The sequence below is a fragment of the Zootoca vivipara genome, chromosome 13 (genome assembly GCF_965207765.1).
Source record: "Zootoca vivipara chromosome 13, rZooViv2.hap1.1, whole genome shotgun sequence".
NCBI classification, from domain to species: Eukaryota; Metazoa; Chordata; class Lepidosauria; order Squamata; family Lacertidae; genus Zootoca; species Zootoca vivipara.
In genome coordinates, this window is record NC_142596.1 from 43,536,421 (window position 1) to 43,556,341 (window position 19,921).

Below are 19,921 nucleotides of genomic sequence, written 5' to 3' on the forward strand. Positions count from 1 at the left end.
GGAATTCACACCACCAATTAGATTTTATTATTACGGGTCTTGAAAGGCAAATTGCCCTTTATGGGGTATAATTATTAGCCTCTGTCTCTCCCTCCTTCCCCATAGGTTGGCTCCCTTGTGTCAAATTTTATACTGTCCCTTGAGGCAAAGATCTGCCTCTCTCTTTTTTGGTTCTCTCCAGCACACAGCCAGGCACAACTTATTTAGTCGTTAAGTCCCCACCTCATCTCCCAAGGTGACCTAAAGAACATTAGAAACATCCAGGAGCACGCAATGTAATGTTTTATTATGTTCTTATAGAGGCCTATGTTGGAAGCTGTCCAGAGTGGCTGGGGTACAAATAAATTAATAATAATAATAATAATAATGGCTCCACAATCTGCAGCACTTACCTGGGAGCAAGTCCCACTAGTCCTTCTGAGGAGACACCATACATAATAAAAAAAATAACGATGATGATGGCTTCACAATCTGCAGCACTTACTTGGGAGCAAGTCCCACTAGTCCTTACTTCTGAGGAGACACCATAGCGAGCTATAGGAGGTCCTGCCGCCCTCAGCCGGGAACATAACCTCTCCTAAGCGCTGCACCCAACTGACAGCAGCCCCAGCGAAGTCCATGGCCCCCGAGGCAAGCCGTGCCCCGTCATTTCAACGGGTCTACTCTTGAGTAGGGCTAGCATGACCGGGCTCAGCTTGCTGCACACGTTTTCCCCCTACCGTGCAAGAGAGGAGGCCTTCCCCCCACCCCGCGCTTCCTCCCCTCTCAAAAACATGATTTCCCCCCCCCCCCTTCGGTAACGCACCGTCGAAGGGCAGCTCCGTCCCTTCGTCGCCGTCCTGGGAAAACGCAATGGCTGCGGGAGGCGTCGGCGGAGCCTCCTCAACCCGCCACGGCCGTGGCCGCTGCCCGGAGGAGCCGGCGCCGTCCTCTCGCCACATGGCTGCTTTGCTCCCAGCCGAGGAGGCCCTTCTTCCCACCCGCAGCTTGGAGGGCCTGTACGTGCAGCGCGCTGAGGGAAAGAAGGCGGGGACGGAGCCCGGCTTCCCTCGCTAGGCCGGAGCCTCCTGACAGGGAAGCTCGGCCGCCCCACCGGCGCCCCCTTGCTCTGCCCGGGGACAGGGGGAAAAAGCGCGGCCGCTCTCGAGCGAAAGAGGGCGAGCCCGGGCGGGTCTCCTCAGTGTGCAAGTCGCGCACTCAGTCCCCATAATAATGCCCAGTTAAGGGTGGGGGTGGGTGGGTATTAGGATGGCAGCCACAGATCCTCACTGTGCGGATGGGAGCACAGCCCGATGCTGCCAGGCGTGTTTACTCGGAAGGAAGCCGCCATCGGTTTTAATGGGGCTAACACCCAGCACTTTCCTCCAAGACCCACGGGGCTTTTCTGCTGCAGCGAGGAAGGGTCAACGCAAGATAGGGTTATTTAGCATTGCTGCCCAGGCGTTGCTATTGCTTGTTACTACTATTCCATCTTCCCTCAGAGGAGCTCAAGGTGGTGCACGGAGTTCTCCCTGTTTTACACTCACACAACAACCCTGTGAGGTAGGCGAGGCTGAGTGAGAGTGACTCACCCGAGGTCACCCAATGAACTTCATGGCTGAGTGGGGATCTTAACCTTTGGTCCACCAAACTGCGGCCCTCCAGATGTTTTGGGACTACAATTCCCATCATTCATGACCACTGGTCCTGCTAGCTAGGGATGATGGGAGTTGTAGTCCCAAAACAGCTGGAGGGCCAAGTCTGGGGTTGCCTGCTCTAACCACTACAGTACTTCACACTGGTTGTTACTATCATTATAATAACCTCTATTATGGCCTTTATGGTTGTTGTTGGTCTTATTATGACCTTGATGATGATGATGATTTAGTTTTTTTTAGTTGTTGTTATTGTTAATATTGTTATTGTTATTATAAAGGTAAAGGACCCCTGACAGTTAGGTCCAGTTGTGAACAACTCTAGGGTTGCAGCACTCATCTCACTTTCCTGGCCGAGGGAGACAGTTTTGTCTGCAGACAGTTTTTCCGGGTCACATGGCCAGCATGAGTAAGCTGCTTCTGGCAAAACCAGAGCAGCGCACGGAAACGCCGTTTACCTTCCCGCCAGAGTGGTACCTATTTATCTACTTGCACTTTGATGTGTTTTCGAACTGCTAGGTTGGCAGGAGCTGGGACTGAGTAATGGGAGCTCATCCCGTCGCGAGGATTTGAACCACTGACCTTCCAATCAGCAAGCCCTAAGCTCAGTGGTTTAGACCACAGCACCACCCACATTATTCTTACTGTGCATATGGGGCCAGGGAGTAATGGATCAAGGTCCCTTGGGTGGGAACCAAAGGATAGCTGTGGAGGGAAGCGAGCCCCGTGGAAGAGTTTATTTTAGTATTGTCTACGCACAAGGTAGACAGGAATGGGAGTTGATGTGTATAAAAAACGGCAACTAGAACAGAATGCTGCAGCCAGAGTGCTGACAGGCACATTAAACTCACATACAGCTGGGGTTAAAAGCCGTGCTGGTTGCCAATTCACTTCTGAGCCCAATTCAAGGTGCTTATGGGATCAGGGCTGGCCTAAGACATTTTGGCACCTGAGGTGAACCACAAAATGGTGCCCCCTCCCTCCCAGGGAAGAAGGGGTGAGTGAAGATCTACATCAGAAACAATGGGATAATTAAGATCTCAGTCAGGATCTGCTGCCCCTGTGGAACTTGCCACCTGAGGCAGTCACCTCACCCTGCCTCATGGGCGGGCCAGCCTTGTACCCAAGTATCTGAAGGGATGCCTCTTTCCATACTGACCTGCCCTTTAATTAATGTCTGATGATGATCCCACCACTTGAGGAAAACTTGGGGGACAATGGTACATGGACAGGCTTTCCCTATCTTTAGAACGACCACTTTGAAGTAAGCTGAGCCCTGACATTGTTGACCTTTTGGCAGCAGCTGAAGACTTTACCCAGGCTTTTAGGAGACCTGGCTGAGCACTTCTAAGCACTACACCAGACTGGTTATTGATGTTGTGTGTTTAACTATGGTATTTTATAATACGGTGGTACCTCGGTTTATGAACACAATTGGTTCCGGAAGTCTGTTCATAAACTGAAGCGTTCATAAACTGAAGCGAACTTTCCCATTGAAAGTAATGGAAAGTGGATTAATCTGTTCCAGACGGTCCGCGGAGTACTTAAACTGAAGCATTCATAAACTGAAGCGAACTTTCCCATTGAAAGTAATGGAAAGTGGATTAATCCGTTCCAGACGGGTCCGCGGAGTACTCAACCTGAAGCGTATTTAACCTGAAGCATGGGTATAATTGGTTCCGGAAGTCTGTTCATAAACTGAAGCGTTCATAAACTGAAACAAACTTTCCCATTGAAAGTAATGGAAAGTGAACTAATCCGTTCCAGATGGGTCCGCGGCGTTCGTAAACCGAAAATTCGTAAACCAAGGTGTTCATAAACTGAGGTTCCACTGTATGGTATTTATATTTTATGAGGTTTTATGTGATGCATCTCCACCCTGGGTGGGAACAGATCGTAAAGGGTGGATTGTAAATGAGATGGATAAATAAACAAATGTCCTCATTGTTAAATATGTATTTTTGGATTTGCATTCTTTTAACCAACAAAGAAAAGATGGCCACTGATTTTTGTTTGCCTGTGGTTTTCCCACCACCACCACTAGCAAATCTAAAGACAAGCAGTGATTTACTCAGCATAGACATCTGTGTCAAGCTAATAGGGCCATCAGTTTCACTAGGGGATATTTGGTTCAAGAAATCATCTGATAGCAAACTGAGAAGTGACTAATTAGAACATATCTTTTTCAGGCCCTGGTAATTGAACATTACAGCTAATGGCTTGTGCCTTCTCATGATCCATTATAAAGATTTCATATGGATACTCTTGTTCACCTTGATGTTTCACTCGCCATGGTTTTCCTCGAGATTTTTGTACCCTGTCAAAACCTTTCTGCTTTCAAAGAGTGTGCCTGCTGGGTGCTATTTTTAGACACTTTAGAAGTGCTACGATTTGAAAATGTGAATTTCTCTGTATCCACAAGATACCATTCTACAGCTCAAAATCTTTACCATTTTCCTGCCTGAAAACGAGGTACTTGTGGAGTAGTTGTAGAATATTGAGCCATCTGTAGAGCTGGTTCAGCAGGGTGTCATTTATCTGTGCTAGTCATCAAACATGGTACACCTCCACCTTCTTTATGACCTTATAGTTTTGCATGACCTGCTGAAATAATTGTACAGATTTCTGCTACAAAAATGTGGAAACATTTGCAGCTAAAAAGATTTGCCCTGCTTGTCCCGCACCCTCCTGGGAGTGCTGAGATGGCCTGGACCAGTTACAAGGTAGCTTCCTATGTTTCTTGACGAAGACTAGTGTTTACAACCCCATTGGGTATTTAGAAAATTCCCAGATGCTTAAGAAAACGTACCTGTGCAAATCTCTCCTTGAGCATAATCACAGGCATTGACAGAGCAGCAGGTGTCACCAACATTTTGAAGTAAGGCTGCAATCCTATATTACCATGAGTGGGGAACCTTTGGCTCTCCAGATGTTGCTGAACTACAACTCCCATCAATGGTTTATGGTCCCAAGTTTTTTTTTATAGCTGTAGTTCAGTAGTTGTAGTTCAGAAGTATCTGGAGGTCCAAAGATTCTCGACAGCTGCTGTTGTATTTTCTTTCACATAATAGCAGCTTCAGTGGCGGTGGTGGTGAAGAAATGAGAGAGAGCCTTCTGGGCTACAATCCTAACCCCACTACCCCAATAGACTCAGGTTGCATCCTCACCACCCAAAGCACTCTCGTGCCACTTTTAATAGACATACCTTCCCCCAATGAACCCTGAGAAATGTAGTTTAAGGGCCCTGGGAATTCCAAACTGAGGGGGGTAGGTCAACTACAGTTCCAAGGGATTCTTTGGAGGGAAGCCACGTGTTGCTTTAAATGTGCGGGTGAGACCATGGTTAGGGCTGCACCGTTAAGACTGCAAGGCACACGGAGGAAGCCCCAGTGAGCTCAGCGGGGCTTGCCTCCGAGCAAGGCGTGCGCAGAACCGCCGATCTGCGCGAAAACAAACGACCCAAACACCCCGTTAAACAGCAGCCGCAACCGAACTCCGAATCTGCGTTCCACTCGCGGCTCGCACTTTCGAGACCGCCCCTCACCGCAGCGGCGCCGCCTCCTCCTGCCTCTTTGCCGACCGCCCCTAAACCCGCAGTTCCGCCGAGCCCCTGCCCCGCCCCCATCTCTTTTTTTAAAACAGACGCCGGCGAACGCAGCGCCCCCTGCCGGCCCCCCGTCGAAGCCGCAGGGGCGGCGCTGGTCCCTGTGTGACCCAGAGCCGCGCCGGCCTTCGCCGGGGCCCCGGATGCAAGAGGCCGGGCGGAGCAGGGCACGTCATTGTTCCCCGACGCGGGCAAAGCAGGAGCAGGAGGGGAGGGAGGCGGAGCGGCCGGGCTGAGGCGAAAGGGGAGCCGGCAGCGCCGTCCCAGGTAACTGAAGCGGGAAAGGCTGAGGGGGGACGGCGAGAGCGTGAGGGGGGAAAGCGGGAGAGAGCGAGCGAGGGGGCCGGGTGGGCTGCGCCGGGGAACCGCGCTGGGCTAGGCCGCCCCCTCCGTCCCTCCCCAGGCCGGGGCTGCTTGGCGCGGCCCGTTCCCGCCCCCCTGCTAAGGCGGGAGCGCCCCCTCCATGTCTCCTCAGCCACCGCCTCCTCCGCCCATCTCTTTTTCTCCCGGCGCTTCCCTTCCCGCCTCCCCACTAGGCCCATGCGTGTCCTGGCCCCGCCCCGCCCACTGCCATTTGCCTCCCCTCTCTTTCTCTCTCTCTCTCTCACGACCCCCCCTCCTCAGCCATCTCTGCCCCGGGGTGACCTCCGACCCCCCCGACCCCGTTCTTCTTGCAAACGCCGCCCCGCGTTCACACAGCGCAAGTGGGGGCTGGGTGTGGAGGCATTATGGGGCCCGAGGTTTGGGGCCTTGGAGATATGCGGGGGATGGGCTCTGTGATATGTGCGTGGGCTTGTTTTCTGTGGCTGGGGGAGAAATGGGGGGAGCTTGTGAAATGCTCCCCCCCTTTCAACCCCGCTTTGCTGCTAAAATGGTGGGGGGGGGGAGTGAGAGGGGACTGAAGGGAAGGCATGCCAGTTGGATGGTTTGGAGGGACAGAGGTGTGTATATGTACCTGTGTTTTATGTTTGTGTACTACTGTTACCCGTATGCGTGCATATTTATCCCTGTGTGCATGCACAAGTATTTCTGGTGCACACACACGTCTGCATAAAGTCGGTTTTCTTTCAGTGTGTGTCTGTATACTGGCAAGTGTGTGTATGCATATATACATTCCTATGCACATTTTATATATAGTTGAGGTTTGCAAAGTGTGCGTTTCACACCACTGGTGTACAGAGAGATGTATGCACATTTGGCTTTTAGGGTATTAGTGTGTGCATGTGTGTGTGTGTATTGCATATACATATATAGTCATTTTGCTTTGCCAGAGGAGTATGGGTATACATCCAATTCTTGGTGTGTGCATGCTTCTCTCTGTGTGTATGGTTGTCAGAGGGCTTTTGAATAGTTTGCCCCAATCTTCCATTCTCTGTTTCAGCATGGTTTTCATGTGTGCATCCTATTTGTCTAACTCAGGGGTCAGCAAACTTTTTCAGCAGGGGGCCGGTCCACTGTCCCTCAGACCTGGTGGGGGGGCGGACTATATTTTGGAAAAAAATATGAACGAATTCCTATGCCCCACAAATAACCCAGAGATGCATTTTAAATAAAAGGACACATTCTACTCATGTAAAAACATGCTGATTCCCAGACCAACCTGGGGCCGGATTGAGAAGGCGATTGGGCCGCATCCGGTCCCCGGGCCTTAGTTTGGGGACCCCTGGTCTAACTCCACCTCTAGGAAGGGCTTGAGCTTTAGTGTGGAGCAAGGGCCTTGCTTCCTCTGACCTCCCATTTTTTTGGGGGGGGGGAGGCAGTTACAGAATTCCCTCTTTTCTTGGTCCCATATATACTGCTTTTTCTCCCATTTCCTTCCCAGTTTGTGAGTACCCTACATTGTCTTTCCCCCCACCTTGGCTGTCCACATGGGGTAACGGGGGGCAGTCCCCACACAACAGGCCATGAGCCCCAGATTGCCAGCTTTCATACAGAAAAAAAGAAGGGCAGCCCTTCCAGCAGTTTGAGAGCTTCATCAGCTTCTGTGACAGATCAGCTCCATCAGGCCTCCCTCTCCCCTCAGCTGTCATCTGGGGACAGAAGGCACCTCCTGGCCCAGACTTGAGCCAGCTGGTCATTATAGAAACAACTGTTTAGAAATTGATGTCTTGAGTTTTTATTTTATTTTCCTCTGCCTGCCTGTTCTTTTCTCCTTGTGTGTCATGTGGGTTGTTGTGGGGTTTTTTTGTTTAAGAGAGAGGTAGGTAGGGACTGTCTTGTTTTAATTGTATGTAAATCACTCTGAGGGCCTTTTTGGTTGAAGAGCAAGGATGCAAATGTTTCCAAATAATAAAATATTTGTAGAACCAGAGATATTATCATCTGTTTTGTGAGAAACTTGCCTGCTTCCACCTTTCAATTATGTATATATGTTTATTCCTCTCCCTTGGAAACATTCCTGTGGGTGCCCATATCTTATTTCCCTCTGATTTGTAAGATTGTCTTCACTTTGACATTTCCTTCTGGTGCCCCTGCTCATGCCCCTCCCCCTTGCTGCTGAAGGGGTGGGTGGGTTTGAAAGTCTCCTGTCATTCTCTATATAGTATTACTTCCTTTGCTTGGTTGCCATGGACACTACTTCTCAAATGAGTGATTCCTGTACTTTCCCTTCTTCTCATTCTTCCCCCTGTGTCTGGAAATCGGGCTTTGATGTGGTGGGGATGGGAATTAACAGAGACCCGGGTCCTTTTGCATCTTTTAGATCCATAGCTTACGTGTCCACCTTTTCAGTCCAGTTCATCCCTTTGCCACATCTGATTAGACATGTTGCAGCAGCTGTTGCTTGGTTTGAACAAGGGCGGCGAATCTTGTTTCCCGCATGGACATTTTCTGTATGCACGCTGGCTGTGTGACATGTTGACATCACGGCCGTGTTGCTCTGTATTTGGCATGAATGATATTATAGCGGCAGCACAATAGAATCCCGTGTAGTAGAGCTGGGAGGGAAAGTATCAATACATGCCTCTTCTGTTCCTTGCAAAATCCACCTTCCCCAGGGAGGAATGTATCAAATGCTTCTACCTTCAGTATTAATTTCCAGGGATAGGGGAGATAGACATTTTACAGATATTCTACCTTCTGTGTGTACTGGCTACCACACCCCCTACTCAAAGCCCATTTTATAGCCTCTGTAGCTGGAAACATACAGTACTACTTTAGACTCTCCTGGCATAAATGGTGCTTTGTAAGTATAAAATTGCAGACACAAATGTATCTTGAAGGCACCTTTAAAACACACAGAGCTGCTTCTTTGCAAGTAAATTGCTTCTTTCAGAATGGAATATGTTAGAAGAACCAGTTAACTTTGTTGTAAAAGAACATAGTGAAATTAAATTGAAAGATTTAGGCACAAGGTCGACAATTGTGGGGAGAAAGGAAACAAGAAGCTGGGTAGAATAAATAATTGAGAACAGAAATGGCGGCCAGTGGGGGGAGACAGGGCTTGTGCAGAGAGGTTCTGAATCCAAAAAAAGTAAAACAAAATGGAACTACTGGGGGTAATTGCTGGGACTTTACATTCTTAATGGTTGGTGTTCCTAAAATAATTATAAGTTTTTAATGAGAGACCTGATGTTTCCAATTAAGGTATTTGATTTTATTGTAAGGTGTGCCCTTGTAAGTGTGGTGTACAACATTTCTTCAAACAGACTGAAAATTGGGTAGTTACCTGTTGCTAAATGTTACTGAAGTTTATAGCTGAGCCATCTATCCATCTACCTGCTATGCTATTATAAAATACAATTTCCCATTATTATTATTAAATATGTACCGCCATTCCTCTATAAATATCAGGGCGGTTCACAACATAAAAATACAAGATAAAGAACATAAAATACACAATAAAAACAAAAACAAATAAACCCCTCCTCCAGTCTGCATCTGCCTTAAATTATCGGGAAATAAATTCTAAACACTCGATGCATTGCAATTTATTGAACTTGTAAAAAGCATAAATGATGGCCTCTGTATTTTTCTCAGATTGGTCAGTTTTGTTACAGGAATGGGGACACTGTGCCCTCCAGAAGTGCTGGACTACACTTCCCATAATCCCTGACCATTACCCATTGACTGAAGCTGATGGGAATTGGCATCCAACAACATCAAAAGGGATCCAGGTTTCCGACCCCTGTAGTATTAATTATTTTGTTCAATGTTTATAGCAGCGGTCAGCAAACATTTTCAGCAGGGGGCCGGTCTACTGTCCCTCAGACCTTGTGGGGGGGCAGACTATATTTTTTGGAGGGGGGGGATGAATCAATTCCTATGCCCCACAAATAACCCGGAGATGCATTTTAAATAAAAGCACACATTCTACTCATGTAAAAACACGCTGATTCCCGGACCGTCCACGGGCTGGATTTAGAAGGCAATTGGGCCGGATCTGGCCCCTGGGCCTTAGTTTGCCTACCCATGATTTATAGTAACTGTGGAAGGTCAGTTCACATTTTCATGTGGTGCTTTTAATTCAGGCAGTCTTTAACTTGCGGATTGCTTCAGAATACCAGTGATTAGATTCTTGCACTTTCACAAACCTCTCTGTCTCCCATCTGAAACCATTGACACACACTGACAATTTTCCTAAACGTATATAACCGCAATATGGAACTGGGGTGCAGTTTGGAGATATGGAAGGCAGACTCCTTCACATAGGTCAGGCTGACCAGTGCCCCTGGGTTTGTGTATTTGTTTGTTGTGTACTTTGTGTTATATGTATTTTCTCTGCTGCTATAGTGCATGCAATTTGTCTTACTTGCTTTGAGTCATCAGGAGCTAACTGCTATGCAGCCATCTTCCTGTTCTTTGTATTGTATTCTACATTGGGTTGTTGTTTAGTCATGCCCGACTCTTCGTGACCCCATGGATCAGAGCACGCCAGGCACCCCTAACTTCCACTGCCTCCCACAGTTTGGTCAAACTCATGTTGGTAGCTTCGAGAACACTGTCCAACCATCTCGTCCTCTGTCGTCCCCTTCTCCTTCTGCTCTCCATCTTTCCCAACATCAGGGTCTTTTCCAGGAGTCTTCTCTTCTCATGAGGTGGCCAAAGTATTGGGTTAGATTGACCTAAAGAAGCCGAGAGTCCTGCTATGAAGCAGGTGATTAGACTAGTCCCAGGGCATGGTCTGAGGGCACATGATGCAGCAACTTTGCTGAAGTTAAGCAGGTCTGGTCAGTGCCTCGACTGGTGACTACCTGGGTCAGTGCTGTATAGGCTGAAATTGGGGGGACACAGCATGTGTCATAAGCTGCCTGCCCCCTTCTTGGTTTGTTTGCTGCTCCCAGGGAGCAGTGAACTGGAAGCAGTGCAGTATGGCTTGTTAAGTCAGATCAGAGACCTCTCCCATGAAAGCTGATCTTAGGCCTGTTGTCTTGGAAGCAAGTCTCACTGAATTTATTAAGGCCTCCTTCCCAGTAAGTATGCCCACGTGGAGTAACTCACCATCTAGTCACGTAGGATTGTGTAAGACTTGCAGGTCCCACCCGATTGAAATCAGTGGAAGTTACACAATACTAGTCGTTGATTGGGTGCCATTCAGGCACACGCCATGTTCTGTGGCTTATTGGGAGTCATAAATATTTTCTCTTAATGTGTTGTTGGCAACAGTATTGAGAGCCATGCCATTTTAACAAGAAAGTGCTTGTGTAAAATAGTGAATCACAGCTACTGCGCTGTAGAATTACTTTTCAGTCTTTACTTTTGTGACAATTTCCTCTTTGCCTTTTTTCATTATTGTTCCATTTCCCAAGTGGTGGTGAAGCATCCTTGTTTCCTAGAGGAGAAAAGATGATAAACCTCTTTTTCCCTCCTCCCACCCCCCCTCTGCCCCACCCTGCTGCTTAATGGAATGTACTCTTTGTCTGGATTCGCATCTGTGTTTGTAGGCGGATAATCTTATCTGAGCAGTTGACAGTTTTGGAGTTGTCTCTTATTACTAGGTTTGCTCCAGGCACCTCCGGAATGATGCACTTGGAGTGTGGTTTACTATCTTCCAAATGAATTTTGGCTGCTGTGTTCATTCTCTTCTATAAACAGTTCTCTGAGATGACTTGCAAGTGAACTCCTGCTCAGCAATTGTGTTATTGGCTTATTTGCACATTGAGGGCTCCTTGACCCTCTGCCCCTTCCTCCCTGCGCCCTTTCACATTGTACCGTACCTTTTCCTAGTTAATAGGGGGAAGAGAATTGCGCTTCCGATGTGCTCTTCTTTCATTGCTATTCCAACTAAGAATGAACAGGAACTAGGCACATGCAGGAAATGAGTAAATACTTAAGCATGTTTAGTGTTGGCGCAGAGATGTGCTTCTCAGTATGTTTCTGCTATGTTATTGGGCAATTTTGGTAACCTGAGCCCCGTAATTCCAAAAGGAAGCCAGATTTAATAGGGAGCTCTGAGAATGTGCTGTTTAACATAGCAATGAAAGCTGTTAGATTTACTTTATGTAACCTCATATGTGTGAAACACTTCCTTCCAGTAACCTTCAGTTCTCAGTTACTGTCAAGCCAATCTCTGGGCTTTGTGTTCATCTAGACACCCAGAGAGGTTAGATTTCCTTAAGATCTCTCTGGTTTCAAAATAGGGAGTTAGTATAGTACAGTACATGCTACAGTTAGCCCTCTCCAGCAGTTCCTTTCACTAACATGGGCTCTTCCTGCCTGCTGGATCCTCCCTCTCTCTGCTTCCCTCCCAAACGTAGAATGATATGTACTGGTGGGACATTACTGGCTGCATTACTATAATATTTCCTTTGGTCCAGCCTTGCGTGTGCCATTCTCTTAGCACACGAAGAAATTGTGCATGCCAGCAGTTGAATTGCAAGCTTAAACTAGCACATGCTGCAATTGGTTTCCTCTGCCTGGAGTAGTGTAGCACTACTACTGTACTTTATATTTTAGCCTTTTACAACCGAAAGACAGTGTCACAATCAGAGCTGCTATAGCGCTATTGCAGATGTGTGTACACTCCCCACTTTTCAGCCTTCAAGACAGAAAATATCGTATGGATGGCAGCAGCTCTGGTGCAGCATTTATGTATTTATTTAAATGAGGATATGCAATGCTAGGGTAGCTGTGTGACCATACCCTCTTTTGACATTAATGCCAGAAGGAATTGGGAGAGCCATAAATTTGGCATCTCCTGCAATGCAGCACCGTCTTTCCAAGTTGGGAACTGGGATAATGCAGGCTGCAGTATGTTGCCATGGTCAGGCTCAATTGGTAGGCTGATATGAGACAGATACGTAATTCTGCGACTAATATTAACACAGAGAGCCTTGTGAACATCAGCATCATTAAGTAGATGGATGGTGCTGTTTGGCCCACCATCCACCATGAGCCAGGGTTGGCCAAGGCCCAAGGATGTTGCAACTAAGCTAGTTCCTCCTCTTCCCTTCACCCCCTATATCTAGAGATTGAAGCGGCCATTTAGGGAACTGGAATACAGCCCGGGGGTGGGGGTGGGGAGCATTAATCCAAAGAAACTACCATGCCACACAATCTCATGTGCAATGGCTTCTTACTTATTTGTATGCAACTTGTTTATAAAAAATAACATCAGTATTTAACGTGTTATGAAAACAAGCATGGCCAAAAGAGGTGCTTGTGGTTCTTAAATGCTTGATTAGGGTCAATCCAGTCTTGCAAGGTGGGATTTTTTTTCTTTTCCAATTTGCTGCTGATATTGACACATGCCTTAGGCCGTACTGAATCTTGCAATCTGTCACCGTTTGGGCTTGCAGCGGGCAAAGTCTGCCCTACATGCAAGCCTTGGTGTTGTCTGAAACAATGCACAGGTGCTGAAGCACCTTGTCACTTTATGCAGAACACCTGCTGAGTTGCAAGCAGCTTCCTTGAGAAACCAAGTGAGCCATCATTTCTGACCTTGCAGCAGTGTTAGAAACTCGAATATATAAGCTAGGCACCAAATAGCACCTTAAACCTAGGTTGTGGTCATCACAATGGATTTGTCTATTTGCCAGAGAGGTTGGGGGAACTGGAGAAGCACCAGCAACTGTCTCAAGAGAGATTATGTGGGTGGGTGCTACTTGGGACCATTGTGCTATAGCCAAAGACTAGTGTGTTTCTTTTGTTTGAGGGGTTCACGTTTCTTTGAGTTTCCATCATGCATAAAAAGAACGGTGTGTTGTCTTACTTAGAAAGTGAATCAAGATTTCTACTCCTTTTGCCGTGCATCCACGATGTCTCTCTTTCTCTCTCTCTCTCTCTCTCTCTCTCTCTCTCTCTCTCTCTCTCTCTCGGTTTTACAGAGATGAACAATGACCATAGTTGACAAGACATCTGAGTCCTCAAAGCCTTCGGCTTCTGAGAAACAGCCTTTCAGCTCCGTGGCACCAGCTTCTGGAGAAATGGACTCGGGCTCTGCAGGATGGGGTGCTGTGTCTTCTTCTTTAGAAGCTCCAAAACACAAAATATCTTTGGGGCCAGTGCCAGGAGCTGCAGTGTACTCTAATTCATCAGTACCTGATAAATCCAAGCCCTCGGCTCAGAAGGATCTGTGTAAGCAAAGCTGCTCTATTAACAAAGAGAGAGAAAAGAAAACACACCGAAGCTTCTTACGATTTTATTTTGTTTTGTTTATGAAATTCATATGCTCACCCATCAAATAAACATTCCTTGGTCTGATTACAAACGAGAAAAATACAATGCACAATAATTAAAATCAACACTAAGCAATAAAACACAGCAACCAGAACACTTGGATTTGCAAGCTACTTCCACTGTCAGAAGCAGTATACACCTGAATACCAGTTGCTGGAAACTGCAGGAGGGGGAGATGGCTATTGCACTCAGGCTTCCCAGAAGAGGCATCTGGTTGGCCATTGTGAGAACAGGGTGTTGGACTAGATGGGCCGCTGGCATTTTTTAGCAGTCTCTTCTTACATTCTTAAGCCTATTGTGCAACTCATGCAACCTTAATTTTTGAAAATTTGTTCCACCTGTGGCAAGAGCCAAAGGAGAAAGCCATATTCTACTATTGCAGTAGTTATGCCACAGTTATCTTGGTAACTATAAACAAGGCACAGGTAGCAGCTGGGATGAACCATTAAACACATTAAAAAATAGTATTGATTAAGAAGATTTTTATGTGTCGTAATAGTGTTTTTCGAATATTCATTTTTAAAAAACCTGCAACTGGCAAGCATAATATTGAGAGGCATTCTTTCCTGTGGAGGAAAGAAGAGGGTGCCTCTTCTAAGAAGCTGCCTGCTAAGATACACATGCACATTCTATATAAACAGAGAAAATGCTACTTTTCTTTTGTGATGCTGGTGTGAAGTAGTGGTCAGAGTGTTGGACTAGGAGACCAGAGTTCAAATCCCCACTCAGCTGTAAAGCTTTCTGGGTAACCTTGGATCAGTCAGTCACTCTCGGCCTAGCCTACCTTACAGAGTTGTCAGGGTAAAATGGGAAGGAAGAGAACCATGTACACCACCTTGAGCTCCTTGGAGGAAAGGTGGAATAGAAATGTTAAAAAAAAGAGGAAAAACCTGTGATACGCATACCCAGTATATCAGTAGAACAAAATACACTATTGATCACCTAAGATTTCTTCAATGGAAATCCTATTTAACACTAAAAAGATACAGCGTTCAGATCAGGAAGGTAATTAAAATGGGGTTTTATTTATCTTTACTATTGTAAATTACTTATTTAAAGGTGGTTCCACACATACCCTGGGCCACCTTTTAGCTGGAGCTTCCCAAACATCATTATCCTTTGTTCTGAATTTTTAAATTCTATCTTTCAAAATCTTAAATCGCTTCAGTATATTTAAAATGTGTCTTTGGTCTTCAGCCGCTGTTGGTGACGGCATTACTGCCCCGCAGAAGGTCCTCTTTCCAGCAGAGAAGATATGCTTGAAATGGCAAAAAACACACAGAGTTGGAGCCGGTCTCCAAAACCTTGGCAACACATGCTTCCTCAACTCTGCACTGCAGTGTCTGACCTACACCCCACCTCTTGCCAACTACATGCTTTCCCATGAACACTCCAAAACCTGTGAGTATATTTTAACATTTGTCACAATTTCTCTAAAAATGTGGACAATATTCTATGATTCTAAATATGGCAGGCTTCTTAAGAACATGGTTTGTTAACTTAAAAGCAGTTCTACGCTGTTTTTAATTGTTTTTAATATTGTTTTTTAATACTGTAACCTGACCTGGGACCTTAGGATTAAGGGTGGATAATAAATTAGTAGCAGCAGCAGCAACAACAACAACAATAATAGAGCCATAGCTCTGTGGCAGATCATTTGCTTTTTAGGCAGAAGGTTCCCACGTTCAATCCCCAGCATCTCCAAGTCGGGCTGGAAATGTTCCCTGTCTGATATCGAGGAGAAGTCTCTGTCAGGGATTGTAAACAATGCTGAGCGAGATAGAGCAATGGTCTGCCTCGGTATAAGGCAGTTCCTACAGAATATAAGTTAGTCATGCCTTTTAACTGCAATAGAGCTACTCTGAGTATACACCCCTGTGTTTTTACTATCCTGAGCTGTAAGTGCTGCTCAAATTATAGGTATGAATGAAGGCAGGTGGGTGAGAACAAGCCCATTTTTTTAGGCCTTCTCACACATAGCATATAGAATTGCTTTGCTTACTAAAGCTGCTCAGAATTTGTTAGATGTTGAGAGTGGTGTCTGTTGCTTGTTTTGGAGATAATTGCTTATAATATGTGTCCTTTTAAAAATTCATCCCTTTCCCTCTTGGATGTAAATAATTTTGCCCCTTGAAGCAATTGCAATGACTTATCCTTGAAGCAATGTTTTGTTTAACTGAGTGCTTTTTGTGAGCTGCAAAAAGGTTTGTCCAGTTGTTTGTTTTATAATACAGGATGGGTATTTCTCCCCTGCCCCCCCTTTCTTTTCAGGTCACGAACAAGGATTTTGCATGATGTGCACCATGCAAGGTCACATCACCCAGGCGCTTTCAAACTCCGGCAATGTCATCAAGCCTATGCCTGTCATAAATGATCTTAGACGTAAGCATTTATCTTCTTTGACATCTAGTATGCTTTAAACTACGTAGCTTCTGCATGGCATGTAAACCACAAAGCCCAACACAGCGTGAAGCCATATATTGTAGCCTACCAACTTTCCTAGTTTTGCTGTCTTAGGCAGGCAGCAAAAACAGGAGGGATGTTGTGCCCCTGTTGGGTTTGAGTTCAGTTTGGTAAGTTGCAGGCTGTGTAAGCCTGACTTTTATATTGGGGGGGGGCCGGGGACTATCAGCCCACAGACCAAATTTTGGCCCACAAGGCCGTTTTCCAAAACCATGCCCACACCTGATGTCAGGTGTGACGTCAGGTGTGAGCAGGTAGAGACATGGCTGGATTGACAGCCCCACACAGCCATTGCCTGGGGAAAGCAGGATTGAACTCTGTGCATCAGCTGACATCAGATGGGTTGTTCCACCCACCTGTTAAAGTTGGCCTGCTGGGTGAGGGGAGGTAAAGATCTGGTCTGCTGGGCCAAAATGTTTTGCCACCTCTGGTTTATTTGATATATTCAATGTAACTTCTTTCTTTGCATATTAGGAATAGCAAAGCATTTCCGTTTTGGCAATCAGGAAGATGCACACGAATTTCTACGGTACACCGTTGATGCTATGCAGAAAGCATGTCTGAATGGTAGCAACAAGTAAGTTGTAGCTAGAGTAATACACCTCCACCCCCGAAACTATTATTGTGTTTGTGTCTCTTTTGACATTAAATTATCTACTTCTGTGATTTGTTTTTAGATTGGACAGACATACCCAAGCTACCACATTCATTCATCAAATATTTGGAGGATACCTAAGATCTAGAGGTAGGTTCTTAGCATATTGTTGACATTCTGTCTTGTTTGAATGTTGTTGAACTCTGGCTTCGATCACTGCATATTATTCTAAACTTCTTTTTTCCTGTTTCAGTAAAATGTATGAACTGCAAAGGAGTTTCAGATACTTTTGATCCATACCTAGATATTACATTGGAGATAAAGGTATGCTAATTTGCAAAAAGAAAAAGCTTTGTTTAAGTCTCCAGCAGCAATGCAGTTTGGTTAGATTAGGAATGTGCTTCTCTACTCCAAAATATAAGGAAGCTGCCAATGGGGTTAGTTCCATTCCATTTCAGTAAAGCGGGGGGGGGGGGCAGACGTTTTACAGCCCAGTGGCCACATTCTTTCATGTACAGCTTTCTGGGAGCCACATACAAGTGACGGGTTGGGACCAGAGGCAAAAATTGGATCAGGCAGCTATGTGACACCTTTGCATAACAGATTATGTTGTAGCGATAGTCAGCAGTTTCTGCCCACACAGCTCTTCATATTCCATCCAGGCAAGCAAGAAGCATTGGGTTGTATGGGTTGTAGCCAGTGCTAGTCCTACTCAGAGCAGACCCATTGAAACTAATGGGCGTAGGCAGGCTTTTGTTTGGGGGGGCAGAACCTCAGATTTGTTATGATTTAGAAGGAAGTTGCCCCCTTGGCTATGCCCATGGACACAGCTAACAGATGGCTTAATTTCCATGGGTCTACTCTAAGTAGAGCTTAATTTGATACAACCCATTATCACAGCTCAAGAGCACATTCCAGCCAGACAAAAGCACTTGAGGTGAGCACGCGAGAGTCCCGTGGGTCAGACTTAAATACTTGGAGGGCCGCATTTGGCCCCAAGCCTGAGAGTCCCCATCAATCCTCAGAATGAAGGCTTGAGCTATTATACAGCAAGCCTGTACTGCAAAAACTGTCTTCGTCATTGCGTGCATGAAAAGTAAATGTTTTCCTGTACCACGAGACCTACTTGATTAGACCAAAAGGGCCAAGAAGTTTAGCATCCTACTTCCCACAATGACCAACCAGATTGTTCCAGGAAATCCACAAGCATGGCATGAATGCAAGAAAGCAGTCTCTTGTTGCCTCCCCTGCCAGCAACTGGCAATCAGGGGCATCGCCTCCCTCAACATGGAGGGTTCCATATAGCAGTTGTAATTAATAGCCATTGACAGGTCTTTCCTCTGCGTATGTTAGTGGCCATCAACATACCTTGTGGCCGTGAGTTCCAGCATTCTCTCCATTTCCAGTGTTCTAGGGTGAGCTTTGCTTACAAAGCAAAAATGAAACCATGCACGCACAAGATAGAGCTGTTTTGGGGGAACCCCAAGGTTTGGAGGAGTCCAAAAGTCTTGAAGGGGGAAGGAACTCAGAAATAGCTCAGTGAGGATTGAGCATGCTCATTGGCTGAGGAATGCTGGCTGACTGTTGTGGGAGGGGAAACTGAAAACTGGGAGAATGGACAGGAGCACTCTGCAGTATTTTTGCAGGACCCCTTGGATAATTTAATTTTTTATTGTTTGAAGAAGTATTTTCTTCAAGAAGTACTTCAAGAAGTATTTAGGTGGCAAGCCCCCTGCAAAAATGGTTTTATGCCGTCATTTAAAACCATGGAAATGATTTTACAATGTTTGTGGTCTGGGGGAATGATAGATAGAGTTGACTTTGGAATGCCTTATTCACTGATTTAATGCATTTGGTAGCTGGAAGAGCGTCTCCCTTTAAAATGCATTGTGAAGATAGATAGATGATAATCTTTATTGTCATTGTTCCATGCAAAACAACGAAATTGAAAACATTTAGAAGAGTTTGGATTTGATATCCTTCTTTATCACTACCTGAAGGAGTCTCAAAGTGGCTAACATTCTCCTTTCCCTTCCTCCCCCCACAACAAACACTCTGAGGTGAATGGGGCTGAGAGACTTCAGAGAAGTGTGACTAGCCCAAGGTCACCCAGCAGCTGCATGTGGAGACACGAACCCGGTTCCCCAGTTTACGAGACTACTGCTCTTAACCACTACACCACACGGGCTCTCTATTTGGATAGAGACTGTTTCTCAGGGGGCTAGTCCTAGTCTTCATAACGCTGCCAAGAACTAGAGTTAGCTTGGAATAGTTTTATTTTTATTTGCGAAGCTCACTTCAGTTCTCCTCTTCCTCTTTTTCTAGTCAGCTCAAAGTGTTAACAAAGCTCTGGAGCAGTTTGTCAAGCCGGAACAGCTGGATGGTGAAAATGCCTATAAATGTAGCAAGTAAGAAGAAATAAATTTAACGTATCTTTGTAATAAAATACCAATTTGTCATATGGATCTTAACATGGTTTTTAAAAAGAGTTTGGCTTTCATTTAATGTGCAACTGCAAGGCAAAATGGCATATTTAGTGATATGTAGTGTAGCAAGCTTTATTTTGACACTTGTTTGCGTATTAAAAGCAATCCAAATTCATTGAGGACAACTTGAAGTTGTATTTTCTCCTCCCCACTCTCAGAAACAAATGAATGGGGCATTAGAAGGGCAGTTAAAAGATACTGTTCCTGGCAACCCTGAAACCATTGGAGGAGAAAATATCTTAAACTGTTTTTCATAACACTTTTAAAAATGTTTCCAGAATTTATATCGTTGCTGCCCTGGGCTCCTTTGGGGGTAAGGGTGGGATATAAGCTGAATGAATGAAAAATAAGAGCAGCGCTGGCTCCAGGTTTTCAGAAGCCCATGGGTCTTCCTGCTGTTGTTGGGAGGCATTGCTGCTCCTCTGCATCACGGTTGGTTGCAAGACAGGGCTAATGAATAAGCAAACAGTGGCACCTTTCCTTCTTGCCACTGTTGTTTCCTTGCTTGTCTCCTCTGGCCCGC

The 19,921-nt window shown here is 45.9% G+C and overlaps 2 protein-coding genes across 7 annotated transcripts in view; one reads left to right on the forward strand and one right to left on the reverse strand.

The window, feature by feature from the left end:
- EIF2AK1 (eukaryotic translation initiation factor 2 alpha kinase 1) overlaps nucleotides 1-1,535 on the reverse strand; it is a 29,098-nt gene extending 27,563 nt beyond the window's left edge. For all 3 annotated transcript variants that reach the window (XR_015946786.1, XM_088656671.1, XM_060282993.2), the window contains exon 1: nucleotides 806-1,535. Coding sequence is in view for 2 of the 3 variants with exons in the window: in XM_088656671.1 (XP_088512797.1) it covers nucleotides 806-941 (136 nt within the window). In the remaining variant the exon portion in view is untranslated. The remainder of the gene's footprint in view (nucleotides 1-805) is intronic.
- A 3,776-nt stretch (nucleotides 1,536-5,311) lies between these two features.
- Nucleotides 5,312-19,921, forward strand: part of USP42 (ubiquitin specific peptidase 42) — a 37,860-nt gene continuing 23,250 nt past the window's right edge. For 2 of the 4 annotated variants that reach the window (XM_035132225.3, XM_060282817.2), the window contains exons 1-8: nucleotides 5,337-5,505; nucleotides 13,503-13,752; nucleotides 15,052-15,255; nucleotides 16,126-16,236; nucleotides 16,792-16,894; nucleotides 16,995-17,062; nucleotides 17,166-17,236; nucleotides 19,238-19,320. In XM_035132225.3, the coding sequence (XP_034988116.2) occupies nucleotides 13,512-13,752; nucleotides 15,052-15,255; nucleotides 16,126-16,236; nucleotides 16,792-16,894; nucleotides 16,995-17,062; nucleotides 17,166-17,236; nucleotides 19,238-19,320 (881 nt within the window). In that variant the 5' untranslated portion in view covers nucleotides 5,337-5,505; nucleotides 13,503-13,511. Of the gene's footprint in view, nucleotides 5,506-13,502; nucleotides 13,753-15,051; nucleotides 15,256-16,125; nucleotides 16,237-16,791; nucleotides 16,895-16,994; nucleotides 17,063-17,165; nucleotides 17,237-19,237; nucleotides 19,321-19,921 lie in introns of all 4 variants that reach the window. The other 2 variants (XR_015946787.1, XM_035132224.3) reach the window with 2 other exon arrangements.